General features: G+C 38.3%; 1 protein-coding gene across 1 annotated transcript in view; it reads right to left on the reverse strand.

Annotated features, from left to right (window-relative positions):
* Positions 1 to 16,123: 16,123 nt before the first annotated feature.
* MTA3 (metastasis associated 1 family member 3) overlaps positions 16,124 to 21,658 on the reverse strand; it is a 129,169-nt gene continuing 123,634 nt past the window's right edge. The window contains 1 exon segment of the mRNA XM_030447348.1: positions 16,124 to 16,260. Coding sequence (XP_030303208.1) covers positions 16,124 to 16,260 — 137 coding nt within the window.

Raw genomic sequence — 21,658 nt, forward strand, 5'->3', positions numbered from 1 at the left:
GTCTGGCCACAGTCCTTGGCAGCTGGCTGTAGGAGGACCTGCTTGAGCAGAGGATGGGTCAAGATGACCTCCAGATTTCCCTGCTTACCTCAGCCCTTCTGTCATCTTGTGATAAATGCTAATATAAAATGCTAATATAAAATCATAATGCAAACCATAGCTGTTTTACTGATTGGGATACTACAACTTTATGTCAGTTCAACTTCTGTTTGTTTGTCCTAATTGTATTTATTTTGTTCAGATACTAGTTTACTCAAGCAGTCTGAGCAGATATGACATCTCACTTCTTCAGTGCTGTAGAGATATTGCCCTGTCTTTCCTAATAGAAGAAATCCTGATGAGCTGTTTCCTCCAGAGAGAAAAGCAGTTCATCCAAGCTGTCGCTTTGGAATTACACCAGAGCACCTTATCTGCTGTGTGGTTAGAAACTCCAGCCACAGCCAGTCTGTGTTAATAATGGATCTGGAAGCACTTCCCAGTTCTAAGTTCATTAATTCCCTTACCATTCTCCTGTGCCATATCCAAGCATCAAAAAGACTTAAAACAGAATCAACTGCAACAGGAGTTTCTACTACTCCTCATGCTGTCAGAAAGAGAGAAAAATTCAGTCACTAATAATCATACTTAGATCTAAAGAGAAGCCTTTACAAGCAGCTGGCACCCCTTTCCTATGGAAACAGACATCATGCCCAAAGCTATATTTTCATGCAAGACATAATCAACCACTGCCATTTACTCCCCACCTTATCCAGGAAGGTCACTGTTTCATGGAGACAAAAAAATAATTAATCTTTAACCTCATCAACATTTAAATTTTGAAACTTAGCAAAAGTCTATTGAGGATGAGGTTATATTCCACCCATTACTTACCCACAAACCATCACAAAATAGCATTACAATGGGCTCTCCTATCTAGCTATTTTTCAGTCCTGGAGTATATTTCTGGCATGCAGTCTATGTTGTCATAATGACATTCCTAACAGCATGCTTGTGCATTCTTCAAGATGACTGGCATTGCAAATGCCTGGTTTCTTTCTGCTCATCCAAGGGGATACATCATTTCAGGAAGCATGATTTTCACAACAGTAAATCGACTTCTTTAACATGAAATCGAAATGGATTGCTGAAAAGGATTACTTTCAAGGAGCTGGAGCTTCAGTCCCCTTCCTGTTCACTGAAAATAGAGTTCCCTTGTCTCATCTTCCATGAGCATAAGAGTCAGCCCATGACATGGCACATCACACTGCTCAGTGAGCATTGCCCCATGACTCAGATATCCTGCCAGGGGCGACCTGCCTCCTTCAGAAGTTGAGAGTTTACTGTCTGCAAGTGAGGCTTCGCCTCTATTATGCTTTTGGGAAGGAGCTTGTCCTACAGACAAAAACAACAAAAGGGATACAGAGATACCACAATGAAAGAAATCAAAGTTTGGAGCAAAGGACAATACAGAAATGCACCAATTACTTACAGGCAATTATTCTGAAGACAGGACATTTTATGATGGAGATTCACATTTTCTTTTTGTCATTACTCTGCTTTCTGGTTCAGTAATCTTTCTTCAAGGTAGCTTGCTAGAATAGGAGTAATGCATTAAAGTACAGCTTTAATCTAGTGAATAACCCCAGAGCAAAAGTTAAACTACTACAATCCAGATGAGAAAGAAAGTCAGCAAATTTTTGGGCTGATCTTCAACTGGTTAATAAGGAACATATTAACAGTGAGATTAAAAAAATACATTTATTTACAGCTGCTGAGACTCAGCTGTAGGTCTGACATGATAGATAAGGCTGCTGGTTTTAGATGGAGTGAAGGCTCTGTGCTGATAGAACTACAGAGACAGGAGTTGTTTTAAGCAGAAAAATCCAGATTGGTTGCATCTACTCCCCAGCAAAGTACCTAGGGCTTGGATCATTTAAAATTGGACTGGGACATTATCTATTGAAACCTGGTAGTAATTTGGTCCTGCCTTGCCTTTACCAGTTTTTTTTGTTGTTGTTTTTTTCTAATTTGGAATCTCTTCAGGGGAACCTTTTTTAGTAGAATACCTTGAATATGGATACATAACTGTGGGTTCTACAAAAGCCCCATTCCTAGGTGAGAGCTGAGTCCTTTTGGTCTACCTTGTCATTTACAAGTTCTTTAAGGATATGAGGATACGAAGAAGCACAGGTATCTGGTTTCCCCAGTAATCACTGGATCAAGGTCTGCACCCTTCATATGAGCTGTGCTATCTGGGGACAGTTTGGGGAAGACCCTTATACATTAATTAAATGACCATTCAAACTTATACAAAGTACAAGCAGACCAAAGTAGATGTCTGTCCAGGCTGTCCTTATACATCTTTCTCTGGTAGCCAATTCTTTCCAACATCTCGCTCCTGTTTTGCATGTCCAGATCAGAAACCACCCTTAACACCTCCAGCAAAGTAATTTAGGAGCTGCACTGAATTAATAGAAAAAATAAAAACATGAGAAAAATGAGGCCTTGCACTGAAGATCTCTAGATGAGACTGTATAAGGCTGAAATCCTCTGCTAGGTTTGCAGGCAGGGAAGATACTGTAAAGCACAATTGCACTGCTGAATTACAGAACTGCTGGTGGTAAAAGCTCTAAAGAGAACAATGAGTAACACATAATTTTGAACATTTTTTTTGCTGTTTATATTTTCTGTTATCTCACTGATATCTAAGGTGATTACCTTCAGGAATCATAGAATCATAGAATCATAGAATCATAGAATTAGCCGGGTTGGAAGGGACCTCAGAGATCATCTAGTCCAACCCTTGACCCACCGGAGCAGTTGCTAGACCATGGCACTGAGTGCCACATCCAGTCTTTTTTTAAATGTCTCCAGGGATGGAGAATCTACCACCTCACCGGGCAGCCCATTCCAATGCCTAATCACCCTTTCCATGAAGAAATTCTTTCTAATATCTAACCTAAACGTCCCCTGGCACAACTTAAGACTGTGTCCTCTTGTCTTGTTGCTTGAATAGCAAAGACAAAAAAAGATACTGGTCACATTAATGACTAGACACAAACAGGAAAGGGATTAACACAATCTGATCCATTTACTACTGCAAACACAATAGGGCAAAAGGCATACATGAAAAATAAAAATTGGAATTTCTCATAGAGGATGCTCTTCAACATAACCACAACCAAACATCAGTCTGCTTCTCATTTGGTCTTAATTTCCCTGTTTAGTTATTATATAAGCCCTGCCTCTTAAAATAACCAATTTTCCCACAGCCATTTCATTTTTATAGATCAACAAGATTTTAAGTATTCTTGGGAGCTGCTCACAGGAAGCTGTTAGAGGGTGAAGAAATGAGAAGAAGCAGGTGTATGGCCTACAGACTCTAGCACAAAGAAGTACTCACTTATGATTAAAAAAAAAAAAAAAACAGTTGACAATTTTATGTTTCTGGACTTCAAATATAAGTGTCTATGAAAACTAGAAATGCAGGTAGCCCATTTGTTCATTCAGGCAGTCTGTCTGCTTTCATAAGATATCAACAAATAATGAATATCTGGTAAGATGGAAATTCAGGGAGCTCAGGCTAAGCTCATCTTTAACTTCCTAGGAAGCATCCCCAGTAGCACATAGACAGATAACTAAGTCAGGACCTAGGGCTTGTTGCTAATAAGACTCTTTTAAAGAAACTCTCAGAGGTGGTGAGTAGCAATATTTGCAATGTGCTTAAAAGTCTTCAAGTATACAAAACCTCTGTTTGAAGAAGAAAGAGGCCAAATGTAAGTGCTTTTAAACCACACCCTTGAAAGAAAAGAATACATATCTATGCTTGCAAAACAGAACTCCCTTTAATAATCCAGGAAGAATTAGAAGTTTTCTTATTCCAGGAAGCAAGACAGAATGGCAAAGCTCCTCAATTATATTCCAATGATAAAGCAAATCCCCTGTGATATATTGAAATCCTGCATTGCCAGTAAAGCACTAATGGGAAATGGTCCTATTCCATGCAGATAACTTAATAAACTAAATGAGAAAGGAGCATTAACACTTATGAATTAAAGGCTGGACTTTTAGAAATTACACAAAGAAATGGAGAGGCACTGAAGCAGAGTTTTCCAGGAGACTGCACCTCCAAAGTCTCTTTGCTCTTGGTGCTACAAAGCAAAACAATTCCATTAGTGCTGGAAACACTGTGCTTATCCCTTAGATTGGTGGCACTTTCTATGCTAATGTACCAGAACACAAAAACTCCACCTGAACTTTGATAAGATTGGTATGGAATTTAAATATGGAATATTTAAGTGATGTAGGAAAATGCAAGTCTTTTGAGATGTAAGGTTGAAGATTGATAATTTTAAAGTCCTTGTAAACCACTTCATTGTTGTTCTCTTCAACATATTTCATTGAAGGGAAAATGAGCAGTTCCCATCTGCTTCCAAGGTGCTGACAAGTACACATTTGTGTGTGCTTTTGTATGCATATTTATTTGCCCATGAAAGTTTAGATCAAACACAACATCTGGTTTGCAGCAAGATTTCCTTACAAAAAGAAAAAACCCAACATAAATCAGTTATAAATCATTCAAGAGTATTGATATTACAACTGTGTTGAAATGAACATTCTAAAATTACCAGACAGTAAAACACAGCATGAATTAGAGTTAGAGGATCTAACTTACACAATTAAAAAAAAATTATTTTCATGAATGTTTTGCATTCTCAGTTTTTCCTGCCATCGACCTGACTCTAACAATATGCCATCCTTTCTTTGTTAGCCTAGTATATTTTCCCACTTGTATATCAAACTCCTAACTATAACAAATGGCAGAAAGGGCCTAACTTCACTTGCCCAAAGAGGCAACCTCACACTGCATAGGTCCTTTAACTTAGTGTTTGTCCAAAGAAAGGAGGAAAGTGTTTTAGATATGAGAAGGTAATTCCATACCCGAAGCAATTCAGGTGAACAATTGCGTTTACTAAATCTGTCCCCTGGATCATAGAGCATACACCTCCATATGCCAAGGTGATCAAAAGTTTTCAGACCCGAGTGGGTTAACCGAGCTTTACCTCATTGGCAAATCCACTTATATTTGTCACTTACTATATGGGACAAGAATATTCTGAAAATTCATTTGTGTGTGGCTTCGGTGAAAAGTTTGTGTTTTGTGCTGCACTGGAGACTAGATGTCTGAAGAGTAAGACAGCAAATGATAGGTCAAGCTCAAAAGCTTTATCCAAATACAACTATTAAGCATTAAAAATTACAGATATTGATCCACAGTATTTAAAATCAGAGCTGGGTCACACCAAAACACAGTATCACAGCAAGGAGCTCTTAAGTTTGCCAGAGCACACAAGAATGTCAGGAACAGTGATGTCTGTTCCCAGAACCCTCCTACCATCCTTTAACTGAGAAAGCAAAATGGCCTGAATGTTTTTTCTTTTCCTTAGTCCTTTAAAATGTTGATTCTCTGAATGTAGTTTTAAGATTTGACTTGCATTTCAAGGCTTAAAAGAATACTGTGTTGCCTGCATAAGCTGCCTCTGCTTCATAAAATAACAGCAGCAAAACATCAACAGGCTCCTAAGACCCAAGTTCAACAATGACTCCTCTTGCTTTGCCTTCCAGTTTCCAAAAGAATCATTTGCTTGATGAAAAAATTATAAACTTTTTTTAAAAATTGAACAATAGGTTTTGGTCTTATTTTAAAAATACTCAGAAGCTAGAAGTACACATGGCAGCAGGAGATCTTTCCTTCATCACCGGAACTCCTGTAGCAAGAGGCAGAACCATGACTGGTGACGGAGGCATGGAAATGAGTAACATTCCCCAGCAGCAGTAATAAATCTTTTTACAGTGAGGAATGTGAGGTGACTAGAAAGATGGCAGAAGTTACTGCCAGAGGGATTTTTCAGCTCAGGTGCAAACTAAATTTACTGCAAATAGCATTCTGAAGTTCAGTAGCAGTGATAGTAATGGATGAACCTCTCTAGTAGCAAGCCATGGAGCACATGCTACATGAAGTAATACTAATAAGAAAAGTAACAGAACACTGAACTTCTCATAAATGCACTCCACTTTGATCCAGGCTCACTGGGAAGAAATTAATCTCTGACTGTATTCCAAGTCTGGGCAAGATTTAGAGAACATCTGCCAAGATACATTTAGCTGAAAGCTAGGAGTTCGGTAGAGCAGAGTATCAACTCCCCAAAATGTGCAGGACTTCACACTCATATTTGCATGAACACACAAGTAAATATGTATTTCATTTGGAAAAAATACAGCTATTGATTTTTTTGTATTTTTAACCTGCTTGTAATCAGAGACATTTAGTTTCTTGCATTTAAATGCAAGCGTTTAAGTGAGGCACAAATTAAAAGGTGCAAGAGGCTCATAAAAATATCTCACTTGAAGCTTGTTTTACTGCAAGTTAGCAGAACTTAAGTTCTGACATGCTTGTTTCCTTTTGACACTGAAAGCATGCCAGCATTTCCACTGCTAAGTGTCATAACGAACTGGCCTTCTATTTAATTTTTAAATTATTTTTATTGTGCACACTAGATGGTGCTCAAGTTAAAAAAAGAGTAGCAACTTCAGCTCATGAGATTAGCAAAATACATGTTCTTCATTTGCAGTACTTCTAACAAGAAATGAGGAAAAACTGTGTATTTACCTGACTCCCTGACTGCTGATCATCACACATTTTACTAAAATTGTCTTTCGTTGCCTTTGATCATAATCACTACTGATTTTACTTGCATATTTATGAAATTTTTTGCAGTCATAACATCCTGCATTACTGGCAGCTGAATGACTTTCATGAATATAAGTACACAGCTACAAACAACATGGAAATACATTTCACCAGCCATCAGAAATTCAGTATCTGTGTTCATGACAGTACTGGCTTGTGGAAACATTTGAAAATAGACATTTCTTTTTCAATGGTCATATTGGATTAACCTGTTGGTTTATGGAAAAGGCATCGTGTTACTTGACATTTCAAACAGATTAACTGTACCCACTATGTCAGTGACATTTATCTTAGCTGTAGTCTGAATTTTGAGCAAATCAGGCTCTTTTCAAGCAGTACAAAGAGAAAGGACTAAGCAATTCAGAGGCTGTCACTGCTCAAAAGGTGGCCAGTCCTGACTGAAGACTGTCAGACCCTCCCAAATATATAGAACACAGAAATGGTGAAGGAGCAGACACTGACAGCAAATGCCAGATTTTCACAGCAAAGATACATGCAGACATCAATTCATCAGAAATACATAAATTCTTGAATCTGACTGAATGCCAGTGCATTGATTAATTTGAGATCTTTTCTGTTTTTCCAATTGTTTCTGCAAGGTTAGTAATTCCTTAGGTAAAGCCAGAGGCTAAACTGGGCTATGGACAGATGTTCATTTCCAGATGAACTGATGCCTTAGCTATTTGTCTTCCATAGCCCTTACAGGTCCTTCTCTAATCCTCTCTCTCCTTTAGTGGTTACATTAATACTTTATTTTGTTTCAGAAAGCACTACAGAGTAAGCCTAGTTTTCAGGTTAACTTGGAGTTAAAAAACCAGCAGAGCTAATAGCTGAGAGAGGTATTAGTTCAAGTTAGGTAGGAAAAGACGTTTTCAGTCCCCAGGGTTGTTTGCAAAATGAACATTTTTGGAAAAATGATGACAAATTCTGGCAGAATTGCAAACCAGTGGATGGAAAAGGAGATAGGAAGCAAATCTAATTGAATTTTACATGGTACTTCACAAATCCCCCTAAATATTTGCACAAAAACTGAAAGTGACCTTGATTCTCTTTATCTAACACCTGCTGCTGTCACAGTTCAGCATTAAAACCCAACTGACTCCAATCTGCTGGAAATAACAAAAGGCAAGAGAGTGTCAAGTGTTGTTTGCACAAATAGAACTATGCAATAAAGAAGTTCATAAAATCATGAGCAAAGTTCACCTTTATCCTCTACAAATAACATTTCAACGTTCCTGTGTGTGTCTAATGAAAAAAAGCAATGTTTCATCACATGCAACCATACTGCACCTTTCAGTGTATTATCCTGTCTTTTTTAGCCACAAAGTAAAAAGCATTTAAAAAGCTATGAACAGAAATCACCATGGATTAAATGTGGATAGACCATTAGGAGCTAGTAACACCTACCAACCCTTTGATTCAAATAATACACCTTATACATCTTTTTTTTTCTTTACATCAGATAACTTCACACCTCTTTTGCAGAAACTAGTGACATTTGTTCCTGTGTCCATCACTAAGAAGACCCTCTATCTACTACAAGCTCTTGAATTCTCCTTTTATTTTTTTTAATATCAGAGCTAAAAATCTTAAAAGCATTTTTAAATAATTCTAGGATATTAACCCAAACCTGAAGAGGTTACAGTTCAGACTACAATCCTCCTTCAGCATTGTTTTCTTTTGTATAGATGCATGAGTTTAAACAGAAGGCCATTTCTAGAAGCATCATGCCAGCTTAGAAAGATTAATTCCACAGTTCTTACAGTGAGCATGGGATTCTTTCAGAACCTCCCCATGCAGGAGAAACTGATGTGCTCAGGAAATAATTCCTCTGTCTATGCAACTCCACAGCCCTATATGCTCCCATCAGATCTGATCTTCCAAAAAACTGAATGGTTACATGGGAGGGATTTGGATAGTCTTTGATTTTCTCTCCAGGCAGAAGAGAGAAGATCTGAGCATATTAGCTGAATCTTTACCAGTAAAGGAAAAGCCAAATGGGAAAGAAGGTGAAAAGGAAAGAGTAATAGAATAAAAATGTCCTTAAACTAAAAAAAAAAGGAGCAGAAACTTGTAGAAGACTGTAGCATCTTAATTATAATCTTCTTTGACATCATACTGAAAAGTGAGTTAAAATTCATAAAGATTAGGGTTTGAGAAAACAATGTAAACATAACGTAGTACGATTAAGGTGCTTGAGTATTGGTGAGGGAATTTAAAAGGGAAGTGAATCTATATGTGCCATTAGGATCCAAAATGAGGGGCTTGGCAGCATATTCCAGCTATGCAGCAGTGTAACAGGAGCATCAACAGAGGCCACTCTGAACCATTTATTACACTCCAAACTGTAGCAGAGCCACAGAGCCAGTTGTAGCCAGAGAATAAGACACTACTGTGCCATGGGTCCCAGCAGCAGCAGCTAGGCAGCCTGTCATCATACTTACAATTTTAGATCAAGAAGTATCAGAGTGGTTTGTAGTGCCCAGTACACAGTTGGCACAAAGAGACAGTCAGCAGTGATCCAAGCTTTCCTTTTTCCAGGCATTCAGCAGCAATGGAGTCCAACCTACACACACACTGGAAAGGGAGCAGCGTTTGATCACGTACAAGAAGCAGGAGAGTAGGCAGAGGCAACTAAAAAAAAAATGAGAAAATATTTAACTGTGCCTTAACTGTGCATGTACAAAATGCAGGATGGAGTTGAGTTCACTTGTAAAGGCCAGCCAATACTGCTCTTACTCCTACATAGGGGGAAAAATAAACAGGATAGAATTGGGCTCCTGCAAGCAGACCGTGCAACACAGCTGCCTTATGGATTATGGATTAACTGCACCTTCTAAAGATTGGAGGCATTTAGTGTAATTTTTCTTAGCTTCACTGTCTGAAAAGAGATTAGAATGCTAGTTCTGCCCCAATAACTTATCTTATTGAAAATGTAAAATACAAGTAGTTCAAATTTTCCAATATGTGACTGTTGGGCAGAGCAAATAGCACAAATGGAGGAGTTTGATGATACAGCAAAAGCAAATGAATTGTCCAGGGAACTGGAACAGAAAGAACCACTTGAAAGAATGATCCTTCACTCATGGACAGTTGTACCAATACAGCAAAAGAAAATATTTTTCAGTATCCTGTTCTTCTCTACCTTGTTAATTTAAGTTTGTACAGTCTTTACATACTTCTTAGCTTCATAGAAATCCTTGTGAATTATTTAATTATTAATTTATTTCTTCTCTGTCATTATACAGAAATTCCTTTTATGTGCCCAAGCAAGCAGGGGAAACTAGGAGAGAAGGCTCAAAGGTGCTATGAACCCCTTCCTTCACATTAATAAAACCATTGATTCAGACTACAGAGAAGTAAATCTCCAAAGTAATAACATAGGAAGCAGGGGAAAAAAACACCTGCAAACAAATCAGGGAGTTGTCATACTCCTCCAGGCTCACTGGTGCTTAGCTTTGGGGAGGAAATTCTGCAGACATGAATTACTAACTTGGAAGAGAATCAGCATCAACATCTGGCTCTAACTCTTTTTGTCCACAGAAGTACAGACTAAGACTTATTTTCTACATGAGATTTTTTTTCCTTAGAAGACCGTATTAAGCCATTTAAAAACAAATGTCCTCATCACAGAATATCAGTGTCAGTTCCAGTGCTTAGGGAACATTCCATCTACACAAAGCAGACTCTGATTTGAGTGCTTATCTCAAAAATTATTGGCCACAGACAGTGCTTTGGCCTGACATCTAGACCTCACCATAATCTGAATGAGTAATTAAAAAAATCTTGATTTCTATAAAGATCTCTTTGCTTAGCTTATAAGTAACATATATTTAATATATACATAAATCACACATAATTGAAGAACTTACAGTCTTGCCACAGTGGTCACAAGCCCATGTAGGGCTTTTACATTAAGTTGAAATGGTATCAGTCACTCATATGCTACTTTCTTATTTTATGAAAAAGCAACAGTGCAACTGACTTAATGGCCAAGTGTAATGGTGTCAAACCCCTCTCACAGAAAATGCATTCTGCATTTATAACCCAAAACAGAACTCAGCACCTAGTAAAATTCCCTGTCCAACAATTTCTGCTTTCAAGTGGACAGCACAGCATTCATTGTTTTGTTAATCTTTTTCTTTTTTTCTGACTGCTAGTGCAAGGGAAAGAATAACATTTTAAATATATGTCCTTTCATTGCTGAGGCTTTGTATGTGTTCTATGCCTTTACAGTGAACTAAGGAATCAAGACACTTAAGTGGTCCCTCAAGCACATATTGTCAACCAGACATGGGAAAGGCTTTACAGTTACACTTTGGGAATTATCAGTTTCTTCAACATCCTCCTTTTTGGCTGAGATTCCTTGTACACTTGGTTAAAGAGATGCCCATCTCCATCTCCTCAGCTGCCCCAGTTAAGAACAGATTCCAGAGACTATCCTCTCCTTTATGCCAATGCAACTCACCCAAAAGGACTAGTAAATGTAACTCATCAAACAAACTCATTTGCTTGCAGACAAATCCACCAACAGAAGAGCCTGAGGTTTGCTACTTGCAATCTGGACAGGCCTCCTTAGAAGATGAAAAAAAAGAAAAATATAATCCATTCTAATGCACAGATGAACAGTAGTGTGTGGACTAGCAGCATGGATCATGGAAATTCTGCCTTCCCCAGAATAGATGGGGGAATAGAAGATGGAAAGAGTTGTCTTGAACAAACCTGTGAAGTAGCAGCTATTACTGTGTCAGCGACGCTCTGTTATGATTGTCCTCTGCAAAAAAATTCAACTTATTTAGGGAAACACTTCCTAGATTTAGCAAGGAAGAGGATTCAGATTATGTCACATATTCAATAGAAGCACCATTTTAGGTGCTTGTGACCACCAACATGCAAGTTTTTGACAGTAATACCAAACTACAAAGCTTAGATGAGGCCAATGTTTCGGAGACTGCCATGCACTGTAACTTATGTGCAATAACCAATACCTCATGTCTCAGTCCCCTGAATTTATCTTCTTTCCTCATCTCCATTTCATCTACTTGTTTTTAACTCTATGTGATTTTTCAACATCATTTTTTCAGTCTCTTGATAATCAACAGCTACTGTAAAAATAGGATGACAGTGTCAAATTTAGTTTCCTGCAAAAAGGCAAGAGTCACAAAGTTTATACACAGAGCACTTTATGCAAATTAAATAGTACTGTTTCATTCTAAGTGCTCCACACCCTCAAACTCAGCATTGAGCTTTGCAGCTTTTACCATTCCTTGGAGAAATTATATTTTAGTCTAAACAACAGAATATTAAAAGACAGCTCTTCAATGCTTCCTCTTCATTTCAATCAATACTGTATTTCAATACCAACTCTTAAATCTTGGTAAGCAACAGGAGTATATTCTGCAAAGTTGTGATGACTACATAGTACAACCTCAAAACTCTTATCCAAAACCAGGTATTCCAAAATTAGGTTTCCTCCCTCAACAACAGCAACATTAATAAAAAAGTCCTGACTTACTCAAAAAAATTCCACTGTGCAGTTATATAAACTCAGATCTCTTGACACCCACTCTGGCTTATGAAGACACAGGTTTACATAAAGGACCTTCAAGAGAAAATGAAAAATGGCTATTATTTTGCTGAAATTTCCAGAGAATTCTAACAGTTGCATTACCATAACAGTACAAAATAAAGACACAGTGTCCACTATATCATACTTGGCAATATAATATTTCTGCAAGGACTGTAATTTGTTCTCTGTGCAAGCTTGGCACGTTTTGCTGTGACTACATCAGACATTAGTACACAGCCATTTAGTTTTATTTAAGTCTTCCACAATTAGCAAAAATATCTGTGTTGAAATTACTTGATTAAAAAAAACACTTAATTTTGATCAATAAAAATTCACATTCTGTAGGGGCAAATTCCATTTCACCGTTCTATTGCTTTTTTCTTCACTTCCAGTGCCCAGTTTTATAACATGCTACAATGTTTGGCCTGCAGGAATCAAGGCTATATTTGCACTTAATCAAAACACTGCTTTAAAAGATGGTTTCTTATCACTAACACATTTCAAGCAGTCTCAATAAATTAGAAACCTCATTATTCCATCCTAGGAACAAAAATATTCATCATTAAATAGTGGCCATTAAAAATAATCTGAAACAATATGCAAAATATTTCAAGACAGCAGAATGGCTTATTTAGTTAAATCAGCAACATAGACATTTAAATGTTAAAATAATCTGCCTACTTTTTTTGTGAGACCTCTGGCAGAAAAAGATCATTCTATCATGCACAATTCTAGCCCCCATATTCTATAAGGAGGAGAGCGCAGATTTTAAGATAGATTTCTTACTTAGGCTAAGAGAAAAAATAAATCATTAGGTTTTAAAAGGCAGTCGGTTCGCTGCCTGCCTAGCATTCTTTTTTGCTACCATTGATGGTACCAGTACCAAAACTTTTTTTTTGTCATTGGCCTCTGAGGTTCATCAAATGTTTATGCTTAGTGTCATTTGGATGCATGACTGATACAATGTAGATAGTTTTTTAAAATAACTGTCTTGAGAAGCTTGATAAAACCATGTGATGAGCTCTGGCTCTTTGGCTGTGGATATACTTCTTACCATGTACACAGGAATGTGTCATCTTGCTCGACAAGCCATTGGAAATACATCTTTAACTCAACAGGAAAGGCATGGAATTGCATGACATTCGTGGTATAAGGAGTGTCCACAATTTCTACAAAATTTTAAATCGGTTTACTGACCCACAAACCCAGTAGAAACATGTCTTCAGCTAATTTTCCATAAACACTTTCGCTTGAAATTTACAGGTAAATCCTGTATCCATCTCTAGATAATATCTTGCAGGAAAGGTAAGATGGGGAGAGAGCAAGTAAAGTCAAAGGTGTGGTACTTGGCATGCAGTTTCTCTGTGTGCATTTTAGGGGAGGGAAAGTCTCTATACAGCTGCATGCAAAACAGTTTAAAGATGGAGCAGAAGTTATTCCAGCAGTCTCCTCCATGCCTCACCCACTCCTAGGGTTGGCTACTGCAACCTGTGAAATGCCTCTGCTAGACAGGGGCACAGGGTAGTTTCCAGCATATCCAGATGAAGCACCTCAGCTTGAAGCTGCAAAGAAGGATTCTTCCTTACCTTGGCTATTTGATGCAAAAGATTATGGTATCAGTCATCTGGCAGCATAACAGAGAGTCCTGTTACCATCTCTCCTCAGAGGGAAAGAAGAAAAAAATGACTTCACATCAGACTACTACGGATACTAATACTTTTGCACACGAAGATTTTACAAAATACTGGCTAGACATTGTAGCACACTGACTAAAAGAAATAATTTGAGTACAAGTTAATAAGGCAGGTTAAAAAAACCACCACCTTACAGCTAATGACACTTTGACAATGAGTCTGTTGTGTGTGATATCACTGATGCTAAGGGAGACAAAGCTCTTTCTGTTCATGTTTTTCATACTTTCAGTCAAACAGATTGCTGAATAATCATGTTTTCTTTATTTTAATGGATGAGGAAGCTATTATACAGAAGGTGTTTCCATATGTCACAGTTAATAAAGGCAATTCTGATTGATAAGAATAGGCTGTCTCTGCTCAGTTATCTGATGAAAAGCCCTCCTGTTGTTTGGAAAAAGCAGATTCTGTGGCTAGAAGTAACTCCTAGGGTTGCACACTTCAGTGGCTACTGGAAACAACTGTAAGTAGATGAATCCCAGGTCTTCTCCAATTGAGTCCCAATCAGTGACATTCACTAGGGTGCTCAGGGCACTAGAAGCACTTCATATAATAATTTCTCCTTCATATTCACCCTTTTCTTGCTGGTGAAGGACAGGGGACAAAACCTGGATCCATCACTCCAGAAAATCATCAGCTTTCTTTTTTTGAAGAAGCATCTGGGTCACTGTCTCAAGAGCTCAAGTGCCTACATGGAGAGCATGGCTACTTATAGGCTGAGATCACAGATGCTCTTTCAGGTTAAAACTGTAAATTGTTGGGGATATAATTTTTTGTGGATCACTGAGAGGCATGAACCACTTATATCTTTGTCTTTCTAACCACAGAGTTGAGTGCATGTCCACAACTGGATGAAAGCCTCACATCTATGCTATACTATCATAACTACCTAGTAAAGGGAGAGAAAAAAAAAAAGCCTTGAAGCTTATCTCAGCTTACTGTGATGTGTTTAGTGTCTGAGTACCTCTTGAAAAGCTATACAGAAACCAAACCTATTGAAGGACACAACTTGCCTCAGATAAACAACATTATCCCAACTATGTTTACAAAGCAGTACTACACACTGGATGGCTCTTGATTTCAAAAGAAGGGCAGAGATTTTCACCTGCTAAGTACCTGAGTAGAAAAACAGACCTGCCTCTCTTGCCACTCCCCCACTTACAGTGGGGACTGACCATTTCCTACAAGTAGTTTCACAAGGGACATCATCTCTCCATGGTAAGTATCCACCTGTAGCTGTGGCCTTAAGTTTATGAATTTCAAAGCATTCTGCAAGACATCTTTTTATCCAGACATATCACAATGTAGAAATTACTTTGGGGAGAGACATTTGTAATAGGGAAATACTCTAGTTCTTCACTTTTTCCTGGGAATGGCATTCTGCTGGTTTTCACTATTCCAGAAATAGGCTTCAAGAAATGCTAAAAATACCCAAAGAAAGAGGTGGATGCTTGCAAATATCTAAACAAAGGGACTAGTTCCTACACATGCAACTAGTCCAGCTGGATGTTCACTGCCACACATAATGCCAGCATTATGAAACTGGCCACTAGTTATGAGCCCTTCCTAATTAGGTCTAAGTTCGGGAACTGCTAAGCAAATCCTTGTCGCCATTTCAGGTCTGGATGCTCAGCAGTTCAGAAAATCAAATACCAAGTGACTCAAGCCAATACTGAAAACTATGAACACCCAAAAGTCTGCCACTGTTTTTGAAAATGCAAGCCCCTCAAGGCTAAATCCCACATTAAAGACACTGCAATAGTTTTGAAAGCTGCATATTTTTTTGTATCAAGCCACTGCAAGGCATAGACAAATGTGGTGGTGGGCTGTGCATCCATACTCCTTCAGTGTGTCAGTGCAAACAGGGCCCTCCCTGACCAGCCAACGCTGATGACTGGAAATGGAGGGAACAGCAGGACAATCCATGATATTCCAGCACAGCAAAACCAGAAGTAGCCCTCGCAGAGACGAGGGCAAACCAAGGGCTGCTGTTTGGATCTGCCCAGAACACAGAACCCATCCACAATCTGTCCACATAGTGTTTCTGTCCCTGAAGATGTGGAAAGAAAGTCCTGATGTATCTGCATTCACAATTAAACATGGTTCTGACATGATTATGGTGCTGATGTCTCTTCAGTGCATGATGGTTCCTGGCTCTGTTCGTGCCTGCCTATTGTTCATGAAAGCCTTTGTCTTGGCGATGATTGGAGAACAAGGTGTTCTGGAGGCTCTTTTCAGCTGGGATCTGGTGAACTTCTTACGGATTTTTTCTGTATGGAGGAAAGGAGGAAAGAAGAGAGAGACAACAGAAGAGATAAATCTCAGTCTTTAACAGAAGACTGCTCAAGAGCCAATAACAAACAGAAGCAAATACTCTTACCAGAGGAGGATGGCTATTTCATGGAAAAGGACACCTGCAGTCAACAAGAGTGAGCCCTGTACATCAACTGATGATTCAGAGTTGGCTCCAACTAGTAAGTGATAATAGCTCAAGGAAAAGTGAGTTGGAGTTCAACTATGTTTGGATGGTAACATTGATTACATGAAATCTTGGGTCAGAGTGCTCAAATGAAGATTCCTTACATGTGATAACAATGCAGGAATGAAAGACCACAGAAGAAAGAACCTCATTAACACCCAAGCAAATATGTTACCTCTGTAAAAGTGACAGACTGGGAGAAATTGTTGTTTGCACTGTATCAATTCTGCAGATAATGGACCACAGAATCACAGAACTGCCATGACTGGAAAAGACTTCTAAGATCACCTGGTCCAACCATCAACCAAAAAACCCCACCATACCCATGAGAGCATGTTCTGAAGTGCCACATCTATGTGTTTTTTAATAACTACAGGGATGGTGACTCCACGACCTCCGTGGGCAGGTGTTTCAGTGCCTGAATACTCTTCACTAAAGAAATTCTTCCTAATATCTAACCTAAACCTATTGTAAATGGCAACTTCAGGCCATTTCTCTAGTCCTATCATTGTTCACTTGGGAAGGGAGGCCAGCACCCACCTTACTACAACCTTCTCTGGACACACTCCAGCACCTCAATGTCCTTCTTGTAGCAGGGGCCCAGAACTGAACACAGCATTCAGGGTGTTCAGTTTCACCAGTGCAGACTGTAGTGGGACAATCACTTCCCTTCTCCTTCTGACCCCACTACCTCTGATACAGCCCAGGATGCTGCTGGATCCCTTGCCACACTGCTGCCTCATATTCATCCAAGTGTCAGCCAGCACCCCCAGGTCCTTTTCCACAGGCAGTTTTTCTAGCCTGCTCCCAAAGCCTGTAGCATTGTCTGGGGTTGCTGTGACTGAAATGTAGGGACTGGGCACTTGGCTTTAGTGAACCCATACTATTGGTCTCAGCCATCAATCCAGCCTGTTATTCTGGGTGACCTAAATATCTGGGCTATTTCTGCTGGTGTCTTACAGGGCTGTTAATTCACTTTAATTTTAGACTTTTATATGACAAATCAATTGACTACAGGCAGCCTATGTTATAAATACAAAGATATTTAATTCTGAACAAAAGCTTTCTTACATTCCAACTGCTCCAGTCTCTCCAGGGTAGATTGATCAGAAAACACATAAATGACACACATATAGTATGTCAAGAAACCACTTCATTGGCAGAGTCCTGAATATTAGATGTTACTGGAAAATTACATATTTCTGAATTCACTCAAGACCAGGCTTCCCAGGCTTTCCATTTAGGTAGTTTTATACATTACATTAGATTTTGGAATATATGAAAATTAAACTAATCAAAATGGGCCCCTGTGATACTAAGTGACACCAGGCTCTCTAATTCAAACTTTCCAAGTCTGAAAATGTTAAAAACCATGGAGTGGTGATGGTGTCTACCTGCATCAAGGCCTTGAGATGGTAACTCAAGTAGTGATTGGGTCTCTTTCATCCTAATGGGCTGCTAACTCTGAAACTGAAAAAATTATGGCATGTGACATCAAAAATATGGGATCATCTTAAATAATTCCTATTGAATACTAAAACGATGATCTGAAAATTGAATTTCAAGCACCTATTTAGGAAATGGTTGAGTATTCACCAGGAATGTAAGATTTCAGTTGACTAGCTGAGCCGCAGAAGAGAAGATAATCAAATATAAATATAAAGCAAAAAATCAGGAGACTATACTGTGCTCCCAGAGGTTTGAAGGATGAAAATATATCTAATTTGGTTAGCATGCTTTAAAAGTAGAGGGAAGTATTCATTTTAGATGACTGAAAGGTAGGATGTCAACAGAATCTCATGACCTGGAATACCACATTAGGATTTAGCATCATTCAGTAATAGCTCAGCAGAAGAAAAGGAATGAGTTAGCCAGAAAGTTAAGTTCAGGCTTTTCACACAACCCCACAGACACACAGACTTCCTGTTGAGTACTCGCTTTACATGGTCATCTTAAATGAGGACTAAAATGACAAAGAGCTCATAGATAAGATACCTTCAAGAATAGTTAAAATCACAAAAATGCAGCATGAGACTGGATAGAGACACATTTCTAAAAATAATAAACAGCAAATTCATGTGAAGAGACAATAGCTGTAACCCAACACTGTTAAGTAACAGGGATCACTCTAGCAGAAGCTTAGAGAAAGGGACCCCTTTTTCATGTATTTGCAAAACTGTGTATTTATATTACAAACAAATGTGGTCACTAATCATTTGAGATGTTCAGGATTTACAAAATAATAAACTATAGTTTGTCCTTCTGAATTTTTAATATGGCAATTAAGTTCCTAATATGAAGAAATTTGCAGCTGACACTAAATGTAAGGCAATAAAGTATTTGTGGACTGCAATTTTTTACTACTATGTAAGGACAAAAATGTAGATACTCTCATTACACAATTTGCTGGCAATTGGCATGAAAAAAAAAGAATAAAATAGGAGAAGGTCGTTTGCCTTACATCAAGCAAACCACAAAAACAGTCATCTCTTCACTAGTATAAATGAAAGATAGGTTTATGTAGGCTGCCAGAAATAATCTGGTATGCCACTTCTATTTAAACAGGATGTGTGAACATGCTTCCAGAAATTAACTGGCTTCATTAAACATAATATTTAAATAACCATTTCACTAAAAGCCAAAATTGTTCTATTTACTGGAAAAGAAGATAGAGGGTGGAGAGAACTGATTATTTACACAGAAGAATGCAGCATCTAAATACAGTCAGCATTTCTGGGAGGCACTAATCAGGTTTCCCAATGCTTCAGCACTGTTTCTTTTTTTTAACACTAAAACACACAGATTATAATAGTAGCTGATGAAAGGAAGGAAATTCAAAGATAAGGTTGTCAGTTGCCCTTTTACTCAGAGCACTTCAACATCCCTTCCTCCCTCCCTCAACCATACAGGGAATTAAGGCCAGAGTCACCTTTAATGTTCAATTTCCTGTCCCTCTCCCATTTAATACCAGCCATATGTTTTAATTACATAAAGCTCTAATTTGGTGACAGCAAGTAAATGGCTTTAATATCTGTAGTGTTGATAAGATCCTTTGCAGCTGCTATGAAAGAGTAATTGCCACTTCCCCCTGCTTTTTCCTTTTGACTATTTTTACTAAATGCTTTAAGTACAGACTTCATTTAAAAAGCAAATTAAAAAGTATTTTAAAGCCCTTACATTGTATTTCTAGTCCTCCTGAGACCAAAGGTAGGAGAAACGAATCAAGAAATCTAATGGTGTTGGTATTATAAAGCCCACTGTGTCATTTTTATGTCAAATATGACACACTGCTGCTAATGTTGGAATGGACAACTCTTCATGTCTCCATGATACTTCAATTAGTAACTGCAGTTAAAGGTATGGAAAGACCCCTGGCATCTATCCAGGTAAATATGGAAATATATGTAAGTACTACACATTATTAAAGACCTACCTCTCTTTGCAAGTTTCATACACAACCTGATACTGCTGGGTGGAAATAATAGTTAGGCTGCTGAAGGGAATTCTGGCATGCCTGAATTTGATCAGGCATTCCCTTTCAGTGAACCAGCCCTTTCTCAGGACCTAAGTGAATTCCATGTGGTAAGTTAAGCACAATCTGTTATGTCCAGGTTTCTCAGGAATAGGGTAACTACTAATGGAATTCCTGATTTTCTCATTTGTAAAAGTTGACTCAGAGATCTCTGCTCTTAATAGCGCCATGCATGACAAGAGCAGCACTTTTTTTTTTTTTTTTTTTAACTTGAATAAATTAAGGTGGCCCCCAGTTTATGTTAGTCAAGAATGTGTTTTTCAAGCCTTCTCTAATGGGAGTTAAAGGCATTGCTTACTTTAGGTCTGTCTGCTGTTATCAGGTCTGTCTGTTACTGCTTCTATATATAAAACTGTTGTACATCAGTCTTGCATCTTTTGTATCCTTAACTCTGAGGAGTCGTGATGATTAGTGTAGCTTTGGTCTTTTCTGCTACACAAACAGAAATTTTAAAGTAATACTAAGCAAATTCAAGTTATGGTAGATTTTACTGTGAGACAAATCAATTGCATGTAAAGGCCCACTGGAATTTTACCAGATTGTAAACCTGGTTTTGAAAGTGAATGGAAAGAGACGAGCATTTTCCTGTGAAGGAAAATCACACCCAAAACACACACACTTTTGAGATGTCCATAATTCTTTTTAAATACCAAAGTCCAGAAATGCTTTTGGTGCTCTTTTTTCTCTAAAAATATATTAAGAACTAATACAGACCTGCCACAGAGTTTTAAGCTGAAGGACATCGTATTATGTTTTATGCTCTACCAAAAATAGATTGATATTTTGGCCCAAGTCTTTCTTAGACTGATGCCATTAGAGCAACAGCCTTATATACAAAGACCTAGTGCTGTGCAAATGTGCTACTACCTGAATATTGCTCATAGCACAAGGAATATACATAGGTTAGCAGCAGGCATAAGAGAAAATTATTCCCTGAATAATCCTGGCTGGAATTCCACCTTAGATTGGACTGAAGTATTCTGGTATGCCTAGCCAGTTCTAAAGAGCAACCTCACTGTGCCAGGTGCACAGAACATTGCCAACTGGAAGAAAGGAGAGTTTTAGACATCAGCTACAGCAAGGTAGGATTTTGTACTCTGGCACAAGCTTCAGGTGAAACTTGCCATCAGCCTAACCACTGAGACATTCACTGAGAAAAACTAAACTGAAAACAAACAAAGTCTTCTTAGGCAAAGATTCATGAAGCAGCTGCTGCTCCAGGGCAATGTAAATTTTGTGCAGTACAAATTTTCAGTGCAAGCTCAAGGGCAGTTCACAGAGAGAATTGGTTCAAACAATAACCAGCATTTCTTGGGGGTTATTAGACCTAATGATCACTCATTTCACTGAGGGTCTCTTGTATCCAGAGGCACTCTGTAGCTATTCAGTGAATTAAATAACAAGAGTCATCACTATACTGAGAAGCCGATAGGATTTTTATTAATTTCAACAGGCTTTTAAACAAAGTGAAGGATCAAAACGTGTGCAATGCTGAATCTGCTCAAAGAGAATTTAACAGGGATGAAGCTGTAGGCACAGATTCTTAGAAACCTGACAGGTTACAGAGAGACTGAATGACTCACAGCACTTCCTACATTTCCAACTGCATGGGAATGAGGAGATGAGGAGTATTTTATTTAACTGTGTATTTGACTCG

Source organism: Calypte anna, chromosome 3 (genome assembly GCF_003957555.1).
Source record: "Calypte anna isolate BGI_N300 chromosome 3, bCalAnn1_v1.p, whole genome shotgun sequence".
Lineage (NCBI taxonomy): Eukaryota > Metazoa > Chordata > Aves > Apodiformes > Trochilidae > Calypte > Calypte anna.